Source organism: Calidris pugnax, unplaced genomic scaffold (genome assembly GCF_001431845.1).
Source record: "Calidris pugnax isolate Ruff unplaced genomic scaffold, ASM143184v1 scaffold19, whole genome shotgun sequence".
NCBI classification, from domain to species: Eukaryota; Metazoa; Chordata; class Aves; order Charadriiformes; family Scolopacidae; genus Calidris; species Calidris pugnax.
The window spans coordinates 4,495,469-4,513,540 of record NW_015090775.1 but is presented as its reverse complement, the minus strand read 5'-3'; the positions used below and the strand labels follow the sequence as shown (position 1 = coordinate 4,513,540).

Here is an 18,072-nt window from a genome sequence, read left to right as displayed (position 1 = left end):
GGTTAAGCTCCTTGGGGTTACAGCCACTTGATTCCCAATTCAAAAGGAGTAGGTGTGAACACTCACATATTGCTTTATCAAGCTGTCATGGCAACAAAATCCTCAGAGCTGCAATGTCATTGTTAGTCACGTAGCAAAGGACAGCCAGAGGATGTTCGCTGCTTCCACCCCCCTCAAAGGTTAATACCACAAAAAAGCCCTCTTCCAAAACACTGAAATGCCCACTAATGTAATACCTATTTCAGGACCACTGCAAAGCAATTGTCTTCATACATGTGGATAGAGGTTATACATTCTCTTTAATGCCCTGTATTTTTCCCTCTTGTTTGATAACCCAATATTACTCCTCCAACCTATCTCTTTTTTAATGGAACATATTTTAAGAAATATAAAAAGGACGACTGGCTAATAATAAATACGTTACAGAGGATCTAAAGATTAATTTGTGAAATAGTTCCAGACAAAAAAGTACAGCATTTGTAAACAGATAGCACTCTGGTGTAAAATGCAGAACGTTTGTATGAACCGACTTCTATGTGCTACGAAAAAAAAATAAAATCAAATAGAACATAGTTTAAAACATGTCTTTTAATTGATGATGAATTTCTACAGTGCTACAGTATTAATCTCTAAAACAAGTATCTGAATCTATAGCTCAACAAATCTTACAATCTTTGCAAATAAATAAGTTATTAAAAGGATCATATGGTGTTGTTTTCCTGTGTAAACTGCTAATGATAATGCATTTCAGAAAAAATAACAAGAACGAGCAGCTGCAGTGCATATACATTATTAAGAATCTTTAAGTACAATTCTATACATGGTTATTAAGAATCTTTAAGTACAATTCTATACATGGTACACTTAGAGAAGTGTTTCTGTACTCACACTTTTACAAAGCCATCAACAGAAAGGACATAAAATACATTCAAGATTGAAGGGAGAAGCAAGAGAGCTGTGAATAAAAAGACAACATGTTCCAGCTGATACAACATGACACGGAGAGTAGAGTACATTTGAGCACTCCAAATCCACCACCAGTTGCCGGCCTGAGCTGGACAGCACGTTCCCCTGAGAGGGGCAGAGCTACCCAACACCCAGGTCCTCCACGGTTTGTCTCGGCACAGCCTTGGGTTCACTTGTCAGACTTGTCACTGCCGTGACCTAAGAATTCACAAGACGGGTCTTCTCCATCTGCTGATTCATGAGGATGAGTCACGTATTGACCCCGGTGGAGCCTTCAGCCCTACTGAAAGCACCCAACAGCCCTGGGGTGGCAGCGGCGAGGGACGATACCAGACATGCACCAAGAGGACCACCAAGAGGACAACCCTCATGGAAGCAAGATGAAGGAGCTACCCTTGGCCAAATATATTAACTTGCCACCTTCCCAAAGCTCAGTAGGCACTAACACCACCGCAACTCGCTGGAGCAAGAGAACACAGAGCTCTGCAGAAACAGGAGGCGCTTGTTTCTTCAACAGACATTGTCACAAACAGAGAATAAAACACTTTTAATGGGCTACGGTTAATCATCTATAAAAAGTGTACGTTCAGCACGAATTTAAATTATGAGCTAGTAATAAATAATACAGTATCGTTGAGCACATTTTAAAATATACATTATGAAATAAAATTTAATTTTCAGAAAAGCTTTCAATCTTTTTGTTCAAAACCACATTTAACTAGTCCTTTATAAACAACTGCAGCCTGTTTGCCTGCCTGAAAATTTTGATTTATGAAGCACTCCTGCCTAGTGCAGAACATTTATTTGTATTAACTTTCCTTTTTTTTTTTTCTAAGGCAGATTAAGTACGAGCTGAATTCACAAAAACTGTTAATGTAGCAACTCCCTTCAATTATAATTTATTGCCATGGCTGTAATTTGGGTTCATTCTAGTTTATTTAGTACATATAAATATCCAAATATCCGCTAAAGTAAGCTACTGTGAAGACTGCAAGCACCGCAGTCAGAGTACTAGCCAGACCTAGATTTAAAATTTAAAATATTTCTTTCTGGGTAAGAAAAGGCAGGTTCCCTCTGGTCACAGAAAAGATCTCCACGTGCCCCCCTGTGAACTAGTCACTGAGATCCGTCCATTGACACAAACCTGGCTCAATGTGATACTCAGTGGGCATCAGAAGCAGCACACTGCACCCTGCCATACCAGCATTTCAAGAACCAGAGGTTTATAGACAGCAAGACAGCTGAGCAGAGCAGAAAAGCCCCTTCTGTCACACCCTCTTTGTGCACAGAGATCCTCCCAGCTGACCTCAGGAGCTCCCTCCCAGAAGGTAGGAGAGCACAAAGAGCTGCTTCTCCTCTCACATCCGGGAGCAATGACATCTATTAACTCCTGCTCACCATGGCCCCAGTGACCCTCTAAGAGTCACTGCAATTTCTCAGCATCATATTCCTTTGTCCTGCCCGTGCCTCGAGGACAGGATGGGGTCCTCTCGACGCTCCGGGCAGAGCTGGGAAACCAGGTGCTTCACCCCATCTCTCCTGGAACAGCCTTTCCCGGGGGAACCTCAAGAAATCCAACTGCTTTGAGCAGGAGTTTAGAAAAAGGGCATAAAAAGTGCTTATGCTACTACCAATAGTAGGAAATGTCACTTGATGAATAGGAATCTCCTCCCAAATGCCTATTCCCATGTATTGTCATTAAAAAAGCCTCCAAAGGTCATACTCTATATGAATCCCTTCCAGAAGGCATATCTAGCACACGTAAGAAAACACCTTTATATGAACAGTTTGTTAAAGACTAAATCAAAACATTACAGACGCTGATGCTTGAATACAGTTCTAATCTTTCAAAACAGGAAGATTTCAAGGCTTTAGAAAATTATGAATATTGCAGAGAGGAAGACAAAAAAGACAGGTGTCAAAAAGAAGTTGGAAAGGGAGCACCATATGAAAATCATACTTAACTTCTGATGTCTATTTAACAGGCTAATTAAATGTCTCATGATGTTATACTGAAGTTTAAGTAAGCTACCTAGGATAAAATCCTGGCCCATCTGAAATCGATGGAAAGGGGACTTTTACCTGTAATTCTCACTGTCTTTGAGAAGATGCTAAAACAAAAGGTATACACTGAGGCGTCAGAGAAATACTTCAACCAAAATGAAGAGAAAGGAAAGAACACGTTGCTTGCTTTTCTTTAAAGTACATGCCATGTAAACTAATCTACATGGCAATCTGTCTGGTCTATGAAACATTGAATGCAATACTGCAAGTAATTTTTAGCTTTATTTTTATTCATTTATCATTTCGCAATACTCTTCTGTAGCTGTAAATCACTTTTAAAATTGCATCACCACCTTGTACGCTGTTGCTTTATGAAAGTGCAAACCCAAGATTTTAGCAAACAATGCTGTATTTTTTTCATGTCCCATACACAAAAGGATATAAAAATAGCTCCTTGATTGACATAATATCCTCAGGCCACGATGAAAAAAAATATAATACAGTGTTACAGCACAGATATTCCTTTTATTACAGGAATAATATCTGTGAGATACACTCATCTGATGAAGGATTTCAAAATCACGTATTTTAAGTATCCAATGCATTTTCAATGAATTGATAGCTATGGTCTTCAGTGAGCTGCCCTGACAGTAAAAAGAGACACAGAACTTAATCTAATCTTAAATTACTCCTATTTCATCCTGCTCCTCTGCTTGCTAATTGAGAAGTGTTTCTAAAAACTGCCATGATGTTCGTCACGGATCAAAAAGCAAGTGAAGTTTATAAAACAGTACTCTAAGGACTTGGGACAAATACAACTGCTAGTCTGAACGTGTGCAACACAACTGGTTTGTGATTCAGGGTTGTAAATGTTGTTTAAACTTTTAATAGTTTTAGCTGCATATAAAACAGAGAAGTAATAAATTATAGCACCTTGCGTGAAATTTTTTCTAAAAAATACAAAGATTACACCTTTTAAAATGGTAAGAAATACAACTATTCTATCTCAAGTCCACTATGCACCTGTCGTTTGAAAGGAAACAAATTTACAAGTAATGAAGACATGCATAAATATCACAAATTTGGGGCACAAAATGGAATTTGAAAGTTAGTTAATAAATCCTCAAATAGATAACAAATCATCAAATTACCTGACACACCAGAAAAAGGGTGTATCTATAACTTTAAAAAAAGCTGTATTATCATAGAATTATTGAAGCTAAAAATGGAAACTGCCTATTCAAGTATGTAGTTCAAACTCTTGCCAAAGGAAGATAATTTTCCACTACTGCATTACATCTAACTGAAAACCTTCCAAGAAATCGTGTGTATTGATAAGCACTACTGTGCCATTCCATAACCTAACTCATCTCATTGGTAGGATCTTCCTCCTGAAATTCATTGGATATTTACCTTGTTTCAAATTCATATAACCAGTTCTAGCTACACCTTCATACTTAGAAAGCCTCTTCCTTTACATGTATTTCTCACATAACAAAAAATTATACACACTTAAAAATTCAACCTTTCTGACTTCTTTCTCACTTTAACTGATTTGTTACTGTTCTCCGACTTTTCAGAAGAATGACTCAATTCCTCCCTGAGCTACCCAAAATATAACACTGTCCTCCAGAAATGACCTCAGCAATCATAAGGACTATTCTGATTCCCAGCTGCCTGGTGCAGCTTTTCTGCATATATACTCTTCTTTTGACAGCAGTGATGCCAGAAACAACTTTGTTGCCTACATTATCAAAGCTTCTTACTACATTATTACGTTTCAATCTTCTCTCTCTCTCACTAAGTATCCAAGTTTCCTCAAATGTGTTACCTTTTCTCTGAATCTCTTTGGCTGTGTCTAATGCCCTGGACCTCTCCCACTCAGGTATCATATAGTGTAGTATCATCTGTAGCTTTTATTGATACACTGTAGATCCTTCTTGCAGGTTATTGAAGACATTAAATAGAATTAGGTAAACACAGAATAAACAACTAATGGGGAGGGAGCAACTAAAATTGCACAATGGGATGATTCAAAGCACGATTTATATTTTAAGATGCTATTTCAAATATATTTTATCCTGCTTAGCTATTTAAAAGAAGTTAATTAGCTCACTATAGCTACGGTTTCTAAATGCAATACCATAATATTTCTGCATACATAATTCAGCGTAGAATAGGCAACAAGCTGACAATCAGTCTTCCTCTGCAAACGAGTCCCGTTCCAGCCACTGATCAGAGAAAGGTAAGCACATCAAGTCCAGTCCTCAGCACAAGCTTTTAACCAGTTCATGTTATATCCATTAGTCTACATGTCTTTAAAATTACAAATGAAAATACAGAGAGTTCTAAAGTTGCACTGACAAGAATTCAGCTCCTTTCAAAAGTCCTTCTGGAATTCTACAGTGTAATCCTGTAACCCAAAGAACGTTGAACAGCATGCTAACAGTACTTATAACTGGGAAGGTATTACTTAATATAAAGCTTAAATAACATTTAAGCCACCTAGTCTATCAAAAACACCATTACCTAATTTATGCTCTGTTTTCCAGAAGACTCACTTTCAGTACAACTTATCAACTCTCCTTCTGTTCTTGATGATGACTACAGATCATAACAGAACTTTCAGAGTAGAAAGCACAGTAGCCAATTATTCCAATTCTTAAAGCTATTTGCCAACCTATTAAAAATAAGAAAATAATTCATCTGAAGAAATGAACAAATAAAAATCAAAGTGAAACCAAGGATTAAAAGGTAAGTCTGAAGATATATTAAACATAAAAATAATACAGTCCATGCTATTTAATGCACAGTTGTTTATTCTTGTTCCATGTTTTAAAACTTGGACTCAGAAAAATCACAGGAAGTTTTGGTTTTTACCCTTTTTTTCCCATTAAAAGCACCATAGCTACACGTCTTGATTCAATCGTCCTTTTCCACAATCACTTCTCCATGAAGCACCCTTCTTCTCTGTCGCAGCATGTGGAAGTAGAGTTGTGGAAATACTTGATCAAAGCATAAAAAAAAAAAAAAACAAATTAGATGAAAAAATTCAACAGGTCACATAATGGAAAAATTAAATTTTGCAGAATGATGAAGTGAGGAAAAATTATGGCACCTAGCACTAGAACCGGTTAAGGTAAGTAACAGTAAGTCATGAACATTGCAATGAATTGCAGAGCAATAATTACTCAAAATTCAGACACACTATACCCTGTGTTCAAGCAACTTCCCTTCCACACTTTCTTTCTAGAAACAGGACTTAACCACTTAACCTCGAAATTGTGCTAAGGCAAGCATGTCTGAATTAAAGACTACGAGGAGGACACAAAATTACCCGACTTGTTCAAGTCTGAAGTGAGGAGCTCCCTCTCTCCTGGCTCTCTGTTACCGATGGTGTTACTGTCCTGCTGATACACTCCATCCTTATATTTAATGGATAGAAAATCGCATTTATTCCTGAAGCATTGTATTATATAAACAATTGTAAAACTATCAGTAAGTTATGATCGCTGAGGACATTTTTTTACTTATTTAAATCTCTCTTGTTGGCCTTCATGATTTCTCGTGACCAAAAAAATCACAGCACGTGTCCATACTGTGAAAGTCCCCATTTAAGGTCAACTTCTAAATTGAATACCTTTCATGGATGCACATCACAGACCCCCTTAACTTCAATCTTCCTGCTTCTCAATGCCTCTCCCTGATCTCTTGCCTCACTGTGCAGATTATCTAAAATATTCCTCTTGCCTAGTTTGGTCTAGCCCCCCTCATGGTGTCATATCTGGATCAGGTTGGTTTCTCCTTGTCTACACTGCTGAGGTACCAGTGGAAAGAACACTGAATGCCAAAGACAGATACTCTCTCTAATCTTAGCTCTGGTCAGCCAACTGATCTGTGGCTTCTGGTATCCAGAAGTACAAGGAGAATTTGATTAAACCAGGGACCGAGGCATGTTCAGAGATGTTTGGGGGTGGATTTCTATGAAAACAAAATACTGGAGAATATTGCTTCAAGTTTTTCCTGAGCATGCTCAAATGGTGTTTTTCAGAGGTGATACGTAAATGGATATTAATAGCAATAAAAGCAAGTAAATCTCTGGCACAACTTGCAGGACAATTTTTCAGCTATTGTTTCAAAGCGGGAGGGGCAGTAGCCATTCTCAGCAACAGAGTTACAGCAAAAAGGTTTTTAACTTTGTCCAAGTCTTAGAACTAAGTTTTTAGCATTCTCAGTGAAATTTTTCAGACAGCTTATGTTCGGAGGCAGATAACAGGATGGAAAATTTCAGTCTAACCAATTAAAGCACAGCGAAGCTTGGAACAACAGAAAGCAGGCTTTTATAGAAGAAAGCATTCGGCAAATTTAACCACAGGCAGTATTTCCAGCACTGCTGATGATTGATTATTATGTTATTAGCGTTACTACAGTTAAGTAATACTTACACGGCACATAGGAGAACATGACAATAATAAGGAAGTAATAGTAGTCAAAGGAGACATTGTATTTGTTGGGAAGTCTCAGTGAAAACATTCCTGTTTTCTTCACATAGGGTAAAGCAGCATATATGGTTAGCAGTTCACCTGCAACTCCAGCAGGATACAAAATGATAAAAAAGTTGTATCTGCATTAAAAGAAAAACCCTTGTGAGAAACACCCCATGAGGTTGAAATTTCCTCCTGTTATTATTAGTGGCACAGCAATGTATTACAGTAGTTCCTGCACCAAAATCAAGGACTGCACCCTGACTTGGCACAGAATACCAGTTTCAGTTACTTTGGATAGCGCTGCTTAGATTTACAGAGAATGCATTCCTCAGTCCTTTTATTAAAAAACAGTGAAGTATCAGAATCTTTGTATGCCTTTCTAATACTAAAGAATAAAAGAATCCTCAAACTTGTAGTCTCCAATAATGACTTCTTTTTTTTTTTTTTTAACTTTACTGATCTTGCTCCTGTTGTCTCTGGCAGGATTCAGACCAGGACTGTATCCCAAATTCAGATGATCCTACATATCCTTGTCACAGTGCACGCACACTGGGTCAGCTCAATGTAGTATGATTTCTTTGAAGATAATGAAAACACTGAGAAACATCAGAAGCCTGTTTTACCCACTGCCACGTGGGAAATCCAAATCATATTACCTTTACCACTAATGCAAATGGAAATAAAAAATAAAATAAAATGAAACTGCCAGAAACTCCTGAGATCCATTCTAAAATAGGAAGAAGATATTCAAATAAAAGGTGAATAAAATGTGGTTGGTATGCCATAGGCCACACAGGTGGTGACAAAATGAAAAATGTAATCAATAGGGTTTGTGCTGCCTTTCCTCAGTGCACCACGGAGAAGCAGCTTCTCCCAAGGAACAGCTCCCAGGTCCGTGCAGGGAACAGCAGTGAGAGCTGTCACACAGAGAGAAAGGTACAGCATGTACCCCCTGAGCAAACGAGATGAGATCCAGGACTGTGGCAACCAAATATGCAACTGTCCTAGGAGCAGATGGGCTTAGAGGACTCACAGGTCACAGAGCAGACGAAGGGAAGTATAAGAAGGAGCTGATGCTGTGACCTACACTCGGTTTGTCTCTATGCAGTGAGAAAAAAAAAAGAAAAAAAGTAAAAATTCTGAATTAAAATTTAGAGCGCACCTATACCGTTAGCCACGGAGAGAGAAATCTTTTGCAATTATAAGCTCAAGGTCAAAAATTTCCAGCTCCCTTGGAGTACTGAATAGCCCAGTTGTGCTATTTGATTATCCATAAATCTTGATAGGTATTTTGGACTCTATGAAAAGATAACAAATTTTCAAATGGTTTGTTTATAGTATATTTCACCATATATCTCTGCTGTGAGAACCTCAGGTTTCTCTATTGTCTATCACAAGGAAACAAAAATCCTGTCATTCAAGACACGTTGACCTGCTGGCCAAAAGTGGATCTGTCAATGCAGTACTTTCTGAATGCATTTCTCTTTCTGAAGCCTAAATAAAAAGTTATTAATGAAACCAGACCTGATTATTTTTAAGTTTGCCATTTAGTGCTTAAACATAACCAAGCCTACCACCTTAGGTATTAGCAAAAAGATAATATATTATGAGAATGGACACAAATATCAGACATATCAAAAAAGTGTATTAGAAGCTTCAGAACTGCATTATCTATAAAACAAAAATAAAGGAAAATAAACACGCCCTTATTTAAATAAGAGTCACGTGTGCTGAATGTAAGTTATATATTTTCCTTCTAACAGTGTAACTGTCTGTCTTACGTGTATTTTTCAAATAATGACTATTCTTCCAGTTAAGTCTCCTGCTAAACATGCAGTCTCTGTAATATATGTCATCTAGTGGCCAACCTTAAGTATACTTCAAAGCACTGTCGATATGGAACACACTTTTGATGTGGACTAAACTCAGTCAATATGTAGCTTCACTACACAAACATAACCTTACAAAAGCTCTGATAAAGCAGAACTTGTCATTAAGTAGTAATATGCACACAACAGCTGCCACGTTTTCAAGGACCTGAAATCCACAAAGACTAGGACAGGTGCTTAATTTTGGACATTGTATTCAAAAGCATCTTAAGGAGTCATACTGTAAGTTAAAAGATTACTCCAAAGATTAAAAAAATAAATAAATAAAGTAAATTAAAGCAGAGTTCAAACCATGAGACACAGAAAGCAAAGAACAAATCACACCCCGAAATCCCAGCTAAAATATTTTTTACCATTTTAAACCAAGTAAAAATGATCCCAAGTACAGAAAGCAACTGACTTGCGCTCTGCTGACACATAACCAAAGCTCAAACATCTGCTCTCCTGTGTGTTAGCTCAGCATGCGTGAAACTAACATGCAGAGAAGCATAAAAAACTGAAGTGCAAGACATCTCCACCTGGCCCATTTAATGAAGTATGGCAAATGGTTGAGCAGGTTGAATGTGTAGAAGGAATATCGAGTAATCTCTGTCACAGTCCATACGACCAGAAAAAGAATAACGCTCTCCTCATTCTGGATCTGCAGAAGTATAAAGAACCAACACTTTCTTCATCCTTAAGCTTCTTTTCTGTGCAAACTGCAACAGACTTCTGTTTAAGATACATGGAACAGAACTAACATCTTGTAAAGAAAGAAAATTTTGGCATAAAAGTGGTATGTTGAAACCATTACCATATACAGTTCTTTATCGTACGTATTTACTAAAAAACAGACACTTTGCAAACTGAGAAATCTTTAGCCATTATGCAAATATCCAAATATAAACCCCTGTAATTAAGCTTATTCCTCCTTGTTATTTTCTGCCTGCATTTTCACTATGCTACCTAACTGTCTCCCTCTTTTTATTTATGGTTGATTCACTTGTTTATTTTCTTACTCCTTAAAACCGTAAGAAGAAAGCAACGCTACAGAAAGTATGTTCCTTTCATAATCAGTTTTCAGCCGTTCTGCATTTCACTACTCTGTCTCCTAGACCTTCTCTTGCTTTTTATCTAGCTGCTTCTTCACCATATAATGCACGCCTCCATGAAACTTTAGACAAAAGGAATTGCTTAGTATGATCTACTAACTGGAACTTGGTCACAGAAGATCAAATTTAGCAGACTTCAGGGAACTGTAAGCTAGATAAGGAGCTGGAACACACATGGATCACTAAATGAAGAGTAGTTGGCAGATCAGGAGCTTTGGGTAAACACACTCAACGATCCTGTTTAAGTTCTGAGTCATTAAACTGCCTCATCAGTAGGTAGCACATCTCTGCTGGTTCAAAACATCTGCTCTTTTTCACTCTGAGTGAAGAAATAAAAGTCCCCAAATACAAAGAAGGCATGTGGGGATCTATTACAAACACTACCTTCTGAGAAGAAGAATTACACGCAAGTAATTTTCTTTTCTTTAAAAGGGGAGGAATTTTGTAATACATTTCCATGCCTGAAGGCTGAAAAGCTCCAGGGATGTCTGTGAAATAAAATAAAGTAACACAAATTTTGTTAAAATTATAAAAAATGGAAAGAATTTTTTTTTTAAATAAAATGCAACACGGTGACAAAGCTTAATGCATCTCAAAGATGCTGCAAATGCACAACTCTGTCAAAAGTCAGGAAGAATTTTAAGTGCTCATCAACTCATAAAATCGTGCCCTCAACATGTCTAAGAAGGTGCACTTTTAGTGAAAGGATCTCACCAACATCACAAAACAAAAGGAGATATAAAAATACTGCCAAACTCACAAACAAACAGCAACAACTGAAGTGCAAAGACACCCAAACAAATAAGCAAAGGAAAAGACAGAATTAGGCTGTTCTTTGCCTCATGCAATTAGAGACAAACAATGATAACCCAAACTTGGATTCACGTCATGGTGCTAAATCCAAGCAGAAGAGCTTTAAATAAGTATGCAGAGAATTCCTATCTGCTGCCCTGCAAATCTTCAGTCAAGTAGAGAGATCTGGGTCTGGCTATTGTTGCTAACAAGCTTCTCACCACCTAAAATGACCCTGAACATTCATGCCTGCTAAGCAATAACAGCGTGAAATGCAATCAGACATACATTCAGATGTATTTTTTTCTTGGACATAGCTTGACCTACTGTACTGAAGATAGAGGAAACAAAGAAAAAATGACTGGATATGCTAAATATTTAATCCACTGCAGATAATAACAAAATGGCAAAATGCAGTGCAGTGCTATATTCCAGCATTCATGTAAACATTCAATACAAAAAGTTGTTAATCTTTGAAACACTTTCATTTAAGGGACAAATGAAAAAAATTAACTTAAAAAAAAAAAAAAAAAAAAAAAGCTATTCCATGTTAAGAAAAGCAAGAGTAAAGGAAAAGATGAAGTGTAGGAAACGAGTCCTCTGTGAACTGAAACAAAGGGAATTGAAAACTGAGGCAGGTGCTATGATATCCCATCAGCAGAGAGGCATGTGCCATCTGCTGGGGAGACAGTTTAATGGCTCAGCTTTTTAAGTTTAAAGAAATTCAGGAGAATACCCTCAAAATCTATCACTTAAATTCCTACATGCCCTGCACAGAAAGCAGACCTCAGAAAGGGAACTGAATATCCTATCTGCTAGCTGTAAGCACTCTGCTTGCTTCATTCTGTTAACAAACCACCAGACCTACAACAACCACCTACAGCCAGGCAGATAAACTACTGCCATTTACACAGGACCTAAAGCATCATTGTGGCATGCTGGATGACTTGATATATTTTTAATGAAAACAGTGCAGTATGCATGCCATCAAATATTAATATTACCATAATGCTAAAATCTTGAGAAGGTTGCTAAAATAGATTGCAGAGTCACAACCATGTTTATCCAGGTAAATTCAATCTAAGACATATTTTCATTTAGATTAATTCAGTAAGTGCTAATTTAAGTTTCTGAAAGGGAACCAGTAACACTGTGGTAGCTTTGCTGGTAAGTAATAGCAGTGGTCATTGATCTCATTTAGGCAGACCACAGCTGGCACGATGCCCAAGAGAGGGCTGATTCACAGTTAAGACCTAGACCCAGTCTCCTGGGTAGAAGCACATACATTGCAACACCAACTTCCAAAATTGCACTAAAGTATGTCAGTTTTCTCTGGAGGAACGTCGTTAATTTTTAAATCGATCTTCCTGGTGAAGTGAGAACTGTATTAATGTCTTCTTCTCAAAAACAATCAAAACGTGACTCGCTCAGGCACATACCTGTTTTATACTATGTGCAATGAACCACACCATGAAGATTCTTGAACTCACTTGGACCCCGGTCACAAGCACAGATGTGCGAACTATTCCTTGAAAAGAGAAACATGTTATCTCTGTTCCTCAATTCATGTTTAATTAGTTGTAAGAAAAACTAAAATGAGGAACTCACCAACTGCACAGTGGACTACCTGTAAATAAAAATAAGTTAGAGGTTAATGATGTCCAGTATGTTACTCTCTATACTATAATCATGGCCTTTTGATATTAATATAAACCTAGGCTTAATTCTGAAGGAGAACTGGTTTTTTTGGCTCCAACTAACAGTCTTTAAAAGAAATACACATTAGAGCCCTGGCAACAAATGCTGTGATGGGCTCAGCATCTGATCTGTGCAAGCACATGAAATAGATGTATTTTCCTAATTAACCATACACATTACATATTTAGATACTGACAAAGCATTTATTTTTTCAACGAGTAAGCTTCCCAACAGGGTAAAGGAAGCTTTTCTTTTCTTTTTTTTACAGGACAGCATGGAGGGAGTCATATAAGATATCTGCTAAGCAGATAGCAATTACAAAATGTTCTGTACTCTTTACGGATTATCAACATTATTAATTTTGTCAATGACAGCTATGAAGCTTTAGATTTATTGTATTTTCTGGTCAGCACTGTTTAGCCAATACAGTGCTCTTCTTATTTTGACAGATTTGAGTAGAATTACTTACTGTGAAAGTTTCATAGCATTAAAGCCCATACACAGCAGGCCACGTGATTTTAATAGTTGCTTGAACTACAGATGTTATAGGCAGATTGAGAAAAAAAGTTAAAAGGTAGGTAGGCACTCTTTGTTGTGCCTGGGAAAGAACTGTAAGTGCTCAACACACCCAAAAGTTTCATTCCACAGATGTACCATAAACTGAGATCACCAGTGCATAGTCAGCAAAACGTTGTATTATTTAAAGAATACTTCGCACAACTTGCACTAACCCTGGTGTAATGGATTAGGTGGGGCATGGGAGTCGAGTCTGGAAATAAGCAGGAGCAGGAAAGGCACAGAAGGATAACGAACCCGGTACAAGGAGTAAGAGGGAAGCTATCATCTCTGGACATGGAGATCAGATATCTACTAAGCTAGAGAGTTGATCTGCCGGCTGGAATGCCTTCAGAGATTTTGCCTTTTGAGTTAATGACTCTCAAATCAAAGCAGTTCCCAGGCACTATTTGATTTAAAGAAATATTAGGATTAATCTTGAAAAAATGTGCCCATTTGTTTCAGCTAGTCACCCTGCCTCCCAAAGAATCTTCTTCAAATAATAGAGTTAAATAGACTTCAACTACTAATACAATATTTTGATATTAAATTCAGGTTATTAATGTATTTTGCCTATGATATGCAGCATCCAGTAAAGCAAACTAATGTTTAAAATTTACCTCAAGCAAAGCAAATGTCTGGAAAAATTTAAGCGTCTTTTGAACGCTTCTGAATAAGCCTCTATGTGTTCCTTTCTGTATATAAAACCGCACCATGGCAATACCTAATACCAGCCACCTACAAAAGAAAGAGAATGGATACATTTCAAATTAGAATTCTAAAAATATCCATCCACGGTAAATAATTTAGTATAATATTTTCTTCACAGAGTATCTTTGCTTCTTCACTTGTCGGTGTTCTTAGGAGATTATTAAAAATATCTTTAGACATAAATATTACATAAAGTTATGTAAACATTACACTCTTTTATCTCTTTACTTGGAAAAGGATAGAGAATGACCTTCAGAGGACCTGTTGACCTTCAGAGGACTGACTTGAAATGAGGGGAACCCCCAAAACCACAGGTCCATCAGACTTTTCACTAGAAGTGACTATATATTTTTACTAATAAATCCTTACGGATCTTCACTGTGAATTACTGTTATGTGAAAACATGTGATGAACTCTGCACTGAAGTCACCCTTTTGGGTCAGATATTTGTAGAAGTAAAGGACCGGAACCCATGCACATCATTTTTACATTATTTATGGCCCTTCAACTTGTAATTTTCAGAACTGACTAGTGATCTGAATGCTCCTGCTCGTGATTATCCATCTGAAGTTACCATAACGATTCAGTTTTCAAAAGTGTTGAGAAGTCATCTCTGAAAATCATACTCCAAAGCGCTGAAAGATGGGTGCTCTATGCACCTGGCTTCCAGAGGCAGGTATATTTAACTAGCACATTTGACGGTGTTGGCTATTTTTAATTTTTTTTTTTTAAAGGAAACTGAGCAATGCTACCGGCTGATAACCCTTACAATGTAAAAGAAAAAAAGTATCTTTTAATCAAACTGGAATTTCATATAAAACTTGAGATCTCAAATAGAAATTGAGAGTAAAAAAAAATAAACTTATAAACTGTGATGGGTTGACCCCCACCACCCAGCCCAGAGCCTGTACAATAACCCAAGGCATGCACAACTCTGTCGGCATAATTAATCCATGTTTATATAATCAAGCTTTTCAAAATAGTGTATTATATGTTCCACCCTTAATGCAGAGCCATGGCACATTCTCAAAAACATCATGCTAGCAAGGTGCCTTGAAACTCCAGGTTTCAATCCATGAAGACTAAGAAAAGTACAAAAATTCTTTAATAGAGACTTCTAGCATAACCAGAGCTATGGATGGCTATTTAGAGAGTTTAAAAAGACAAAGATTACAGTAACTTTAACTTCTTGTCTGATGATATTGGGAACTCAGTCCTCTCGTTCTACATAAAGCCTTAGCAAGCACGCTGTCCAGAGACACGAGCTCTGGCAAAGGAAGGGCCCAAGTGACAAAGCAGAGGGGTCTGAGAAACACTCAGAGGCACATTCGGAGAGTATATAAACATTCGGAGAAATATTTATATAAACATTTGGATAAAGATGTAACACATCTCCTGTTCTTACACTCTTCCCTAAGCATAAGGCATTGGCTAACATTGGAAACGGGGTCCCAAGAAAGACTGCTCTTAGGTCAGACCCACCAGGCTGTAACGGCAGGAAGAGTCGCACGCATCGTGACAGATCTCTCTTCTCCTCAGATGGCATGTACTTCAGTATCAGCCCCTTAACAACACTTACACGTGCTGTCTACTGCCACACAGCCACGTGCCGTGGCCCATTCCAGCTCTTTGTGACAGTATTTCAAACTCACACGAAGTCACTCAGGCTTCCCCACACGGCAGGAATGATCTCTTCTGCTTTAAGCCCATGAATCTGATCTGCCAGAGCTCCAAAATTTGCCCCCACAAGTGTTACTTAGATTTTATAATGGATTTTAAATCTGAGTGCGTTAATTTGAAGTTGGGGAAACGACGAATTAGTGGAATATCACTGGTAGTCCTTCACAGTAAAGCCGCTCTGTTTTATAATGAAGTGTCTGACAAGAAGAAGGTGACAGTGACTTTACATCCAGCTGGCAGCACAAACGGTGACAGCAACAGCTCTGTCCTAGCCTAAGAAGTCATAACACACCTAATCTAACAACACGTTTTCTGCACCTCATCCTGTAACAAAAGGGTTGTAGAGAGAAGTAATCTTGGGCTACACTCAGAAGCAAAGACTGCAAACTATACATTTTTCTTAAATAATTTTTTATTTGGACACAAATTGCTGTAGATTGATTTGTGGCTTTGACTCTGGGTCTCAGGAAAGCCATTATCCCAAGTATTGTAAATCACCAGGAAATGGGAGACACTTTCCGTGATACAGGTAACATTTCCAGTTGGGACTATGAGTAAGATTGGGTACTGATCTGTCATTTTAGTCCCTTAAACCTTTGTTAGAAAGAAAGATAAACTACAATTTTTTATTAGAATGATTGCTAACATGCAATCATGTAGTCATTTGTTAAACCTCTAGAAACACGTTGCTATAACGCACCATCCAGACAGACAGACAAATATACTGTTCTTGTTGTGTATTTATCTTGTGTAGCCCCTCAGTTAAGCACTGCTCTATGTCAAATGGGATTTTCCTCTTACATTGTGTCTGTAAAAGATTCTAAGAATTTGTTCCTAAAACTTACTTCTCTGTTTCCACATAAAATATGCAATTTTGCATGTCTTGATCCCTTTGGTTATTAATGGAAGATGGGAGAGAAGGAAGGGGGAGATACTGAATCAGCACCAAAGCCAAAACTAATATGGTTTGATAATCTTCTACAGACGTATAAAAATCAGTGGCAGGAGTCAGTGCTCATTAGCAAATTCGCACATGGAGCACGAGGCAAGGAATTCAATGAGGTGAGAATAACCTGCCAGCTAGAAAAAAATTACATTGAGTAAAAAGCACTTTTCGAAAGGTGCTGCTTGCTGCAATCTATGAACAGACTTGTATACGCCTCCCAGACCCACAGATGCTAGTCAGAAGAAAGCCATTACGATCATATTCCTGCATCCGTGCTCAAATTCCTGCTTCAACCGCAGCGTTCCCAGTTTGGCTCTACGGGATTCAAATGGCAGGGAGCCCACCCACTGGTAACCAAGGTAAAATTGTTCTCATGATGAATGTCAGCCTAGAAATTACGAAATTCTTCACTCTGACATTTCTTTCTAGCGTGTGGAAATTAATAGGGTTGGGTGTTGGGGTTTTTTTTTCCCCCCAAGAGTTAGTGAACAGGGCAAGTTTTGAAGAAGTTTAAGTATGTGCTTCAAGTGCTTCACTAACACAAATGTGAGCGCTCTTCTTTTTTGATCTTTACTTCTGTCTTCTGTTCAAAATAAATGGCCATGAGGCAAAGCATCCCAGAGGAGCCCCCGGGGTCACCACAGCCCCTTCCCCCCCCGTCACCCAACACCCACTGGGGACCCTGTCCCCCCCCGGGGAGCCGGCGGCAGCTCTGCTCCCCTAGACCCAGGGTGAATCTGATCTGCCAGAGCTCAAAATTTGCCCCCACAAGTTAAATTCTGACTAAGCCTAAACCGGTAGATTTTATAACGGATTTTAAATCTGAGTGCATTGATTTTGAGGTTGTGGAAAGGAGGAATTAGTGGAGTATCACTGGTAGTCCTTTCACGGCAAAGCCGCTCTGTTCTATAGTCTGACAAGAAGGAGGTGACAGTGGGTTCACATCACCAAACGCCGGGGACCCTGTCTCCCCCGCGGGGAGCCGGTGGCGGCTCCGCTCCCGTAGCCCCAGGGTGAATCGCGGAACCCCCAAGGGGCGACCCCACACGGTAACGGGGGCGGGTGAGCGACACGCCGGGGGCAGCCAGCCCCGAGCCTCCAACCGCCGCCCCGACACCCCCGGCGGCACCGGGGGCCGCCTTCGCCTCCCCCTTCCCCCGGCCAGGCGTGAGGGGCGGCGGCGGCGGGACGCGGCCTGCGCGGCACCCCCGGCCGGCATTCCTCCGCCGGCTATACTTAACCTCCGCGGCGGG

General features: G+C 38.8%; 2 protein-coding genes across 3 annotated transcripts in view; one reads left to right on the top strand and one right to left on the bottom strand.

The window, feature by feature from the left end:
• Positions 1 to 570: 570 nt before the first annotated feature.
• On the bottom strand, positions 571 to 17,414 carry HACD1 (3-hydroxyacyl-CoA dehydratase 1). Of its 2 annotated transcripts, none has more exons than XM_014945989.1 (7): positions 16,719 to 17,414; positions 14,103 to 14,220; positions 12,838 to 12,856; positions 12,669 to 12,751; positions 9,865 to 9,986; positions 7,416 to 7,594; positions 571 to 5,975 (listed from the first exon to the last, which is right to left on the bottom strand). In XM_014945989.1, the coding sequence occupies exons 1-7, from the start codon at positions 16,751 to 16,753 to the stop codon at positions 5,893 to 5,895; spliced, it is 639 nt and encodes a 212-aa protein (XP_014801475.1). In that variant the 5' UTR covers positions 16,754 to 17,414; the 3' UTR covers positions 571 to 5,892. The 2 variants fall into 2 exon arrangements, with proteins under 2 accessions (XP_014801475.1, XP_014801466.1); XM_014945980.1 differs by having other exon boundaries at positions 12,669 to 12,757; positions 16,719 to 16,768.
• Positions 16,920 to 18,072, top strand: part of STAM (signal transducing adaptor molecule) — a 49,587-nt gene continuing 48,434 nt past the window's right edge. The window contains exons 1-2 of the mRNA XM_014945961.1: positions 16,920 to 16,935; positions 17,041 to 17,178. Coding sequence (XP_014801447.1) covers positions 17,049 to 17,178 — 130 coding nt within the window. The 5' untranslated portion in view covers positions 16,920 to 16,935; positions 17,041 to 17,048. The remainder of the gene's footprint in view (positions 16,936 to 17,040; positions 17,179 to 18,072) is intronic.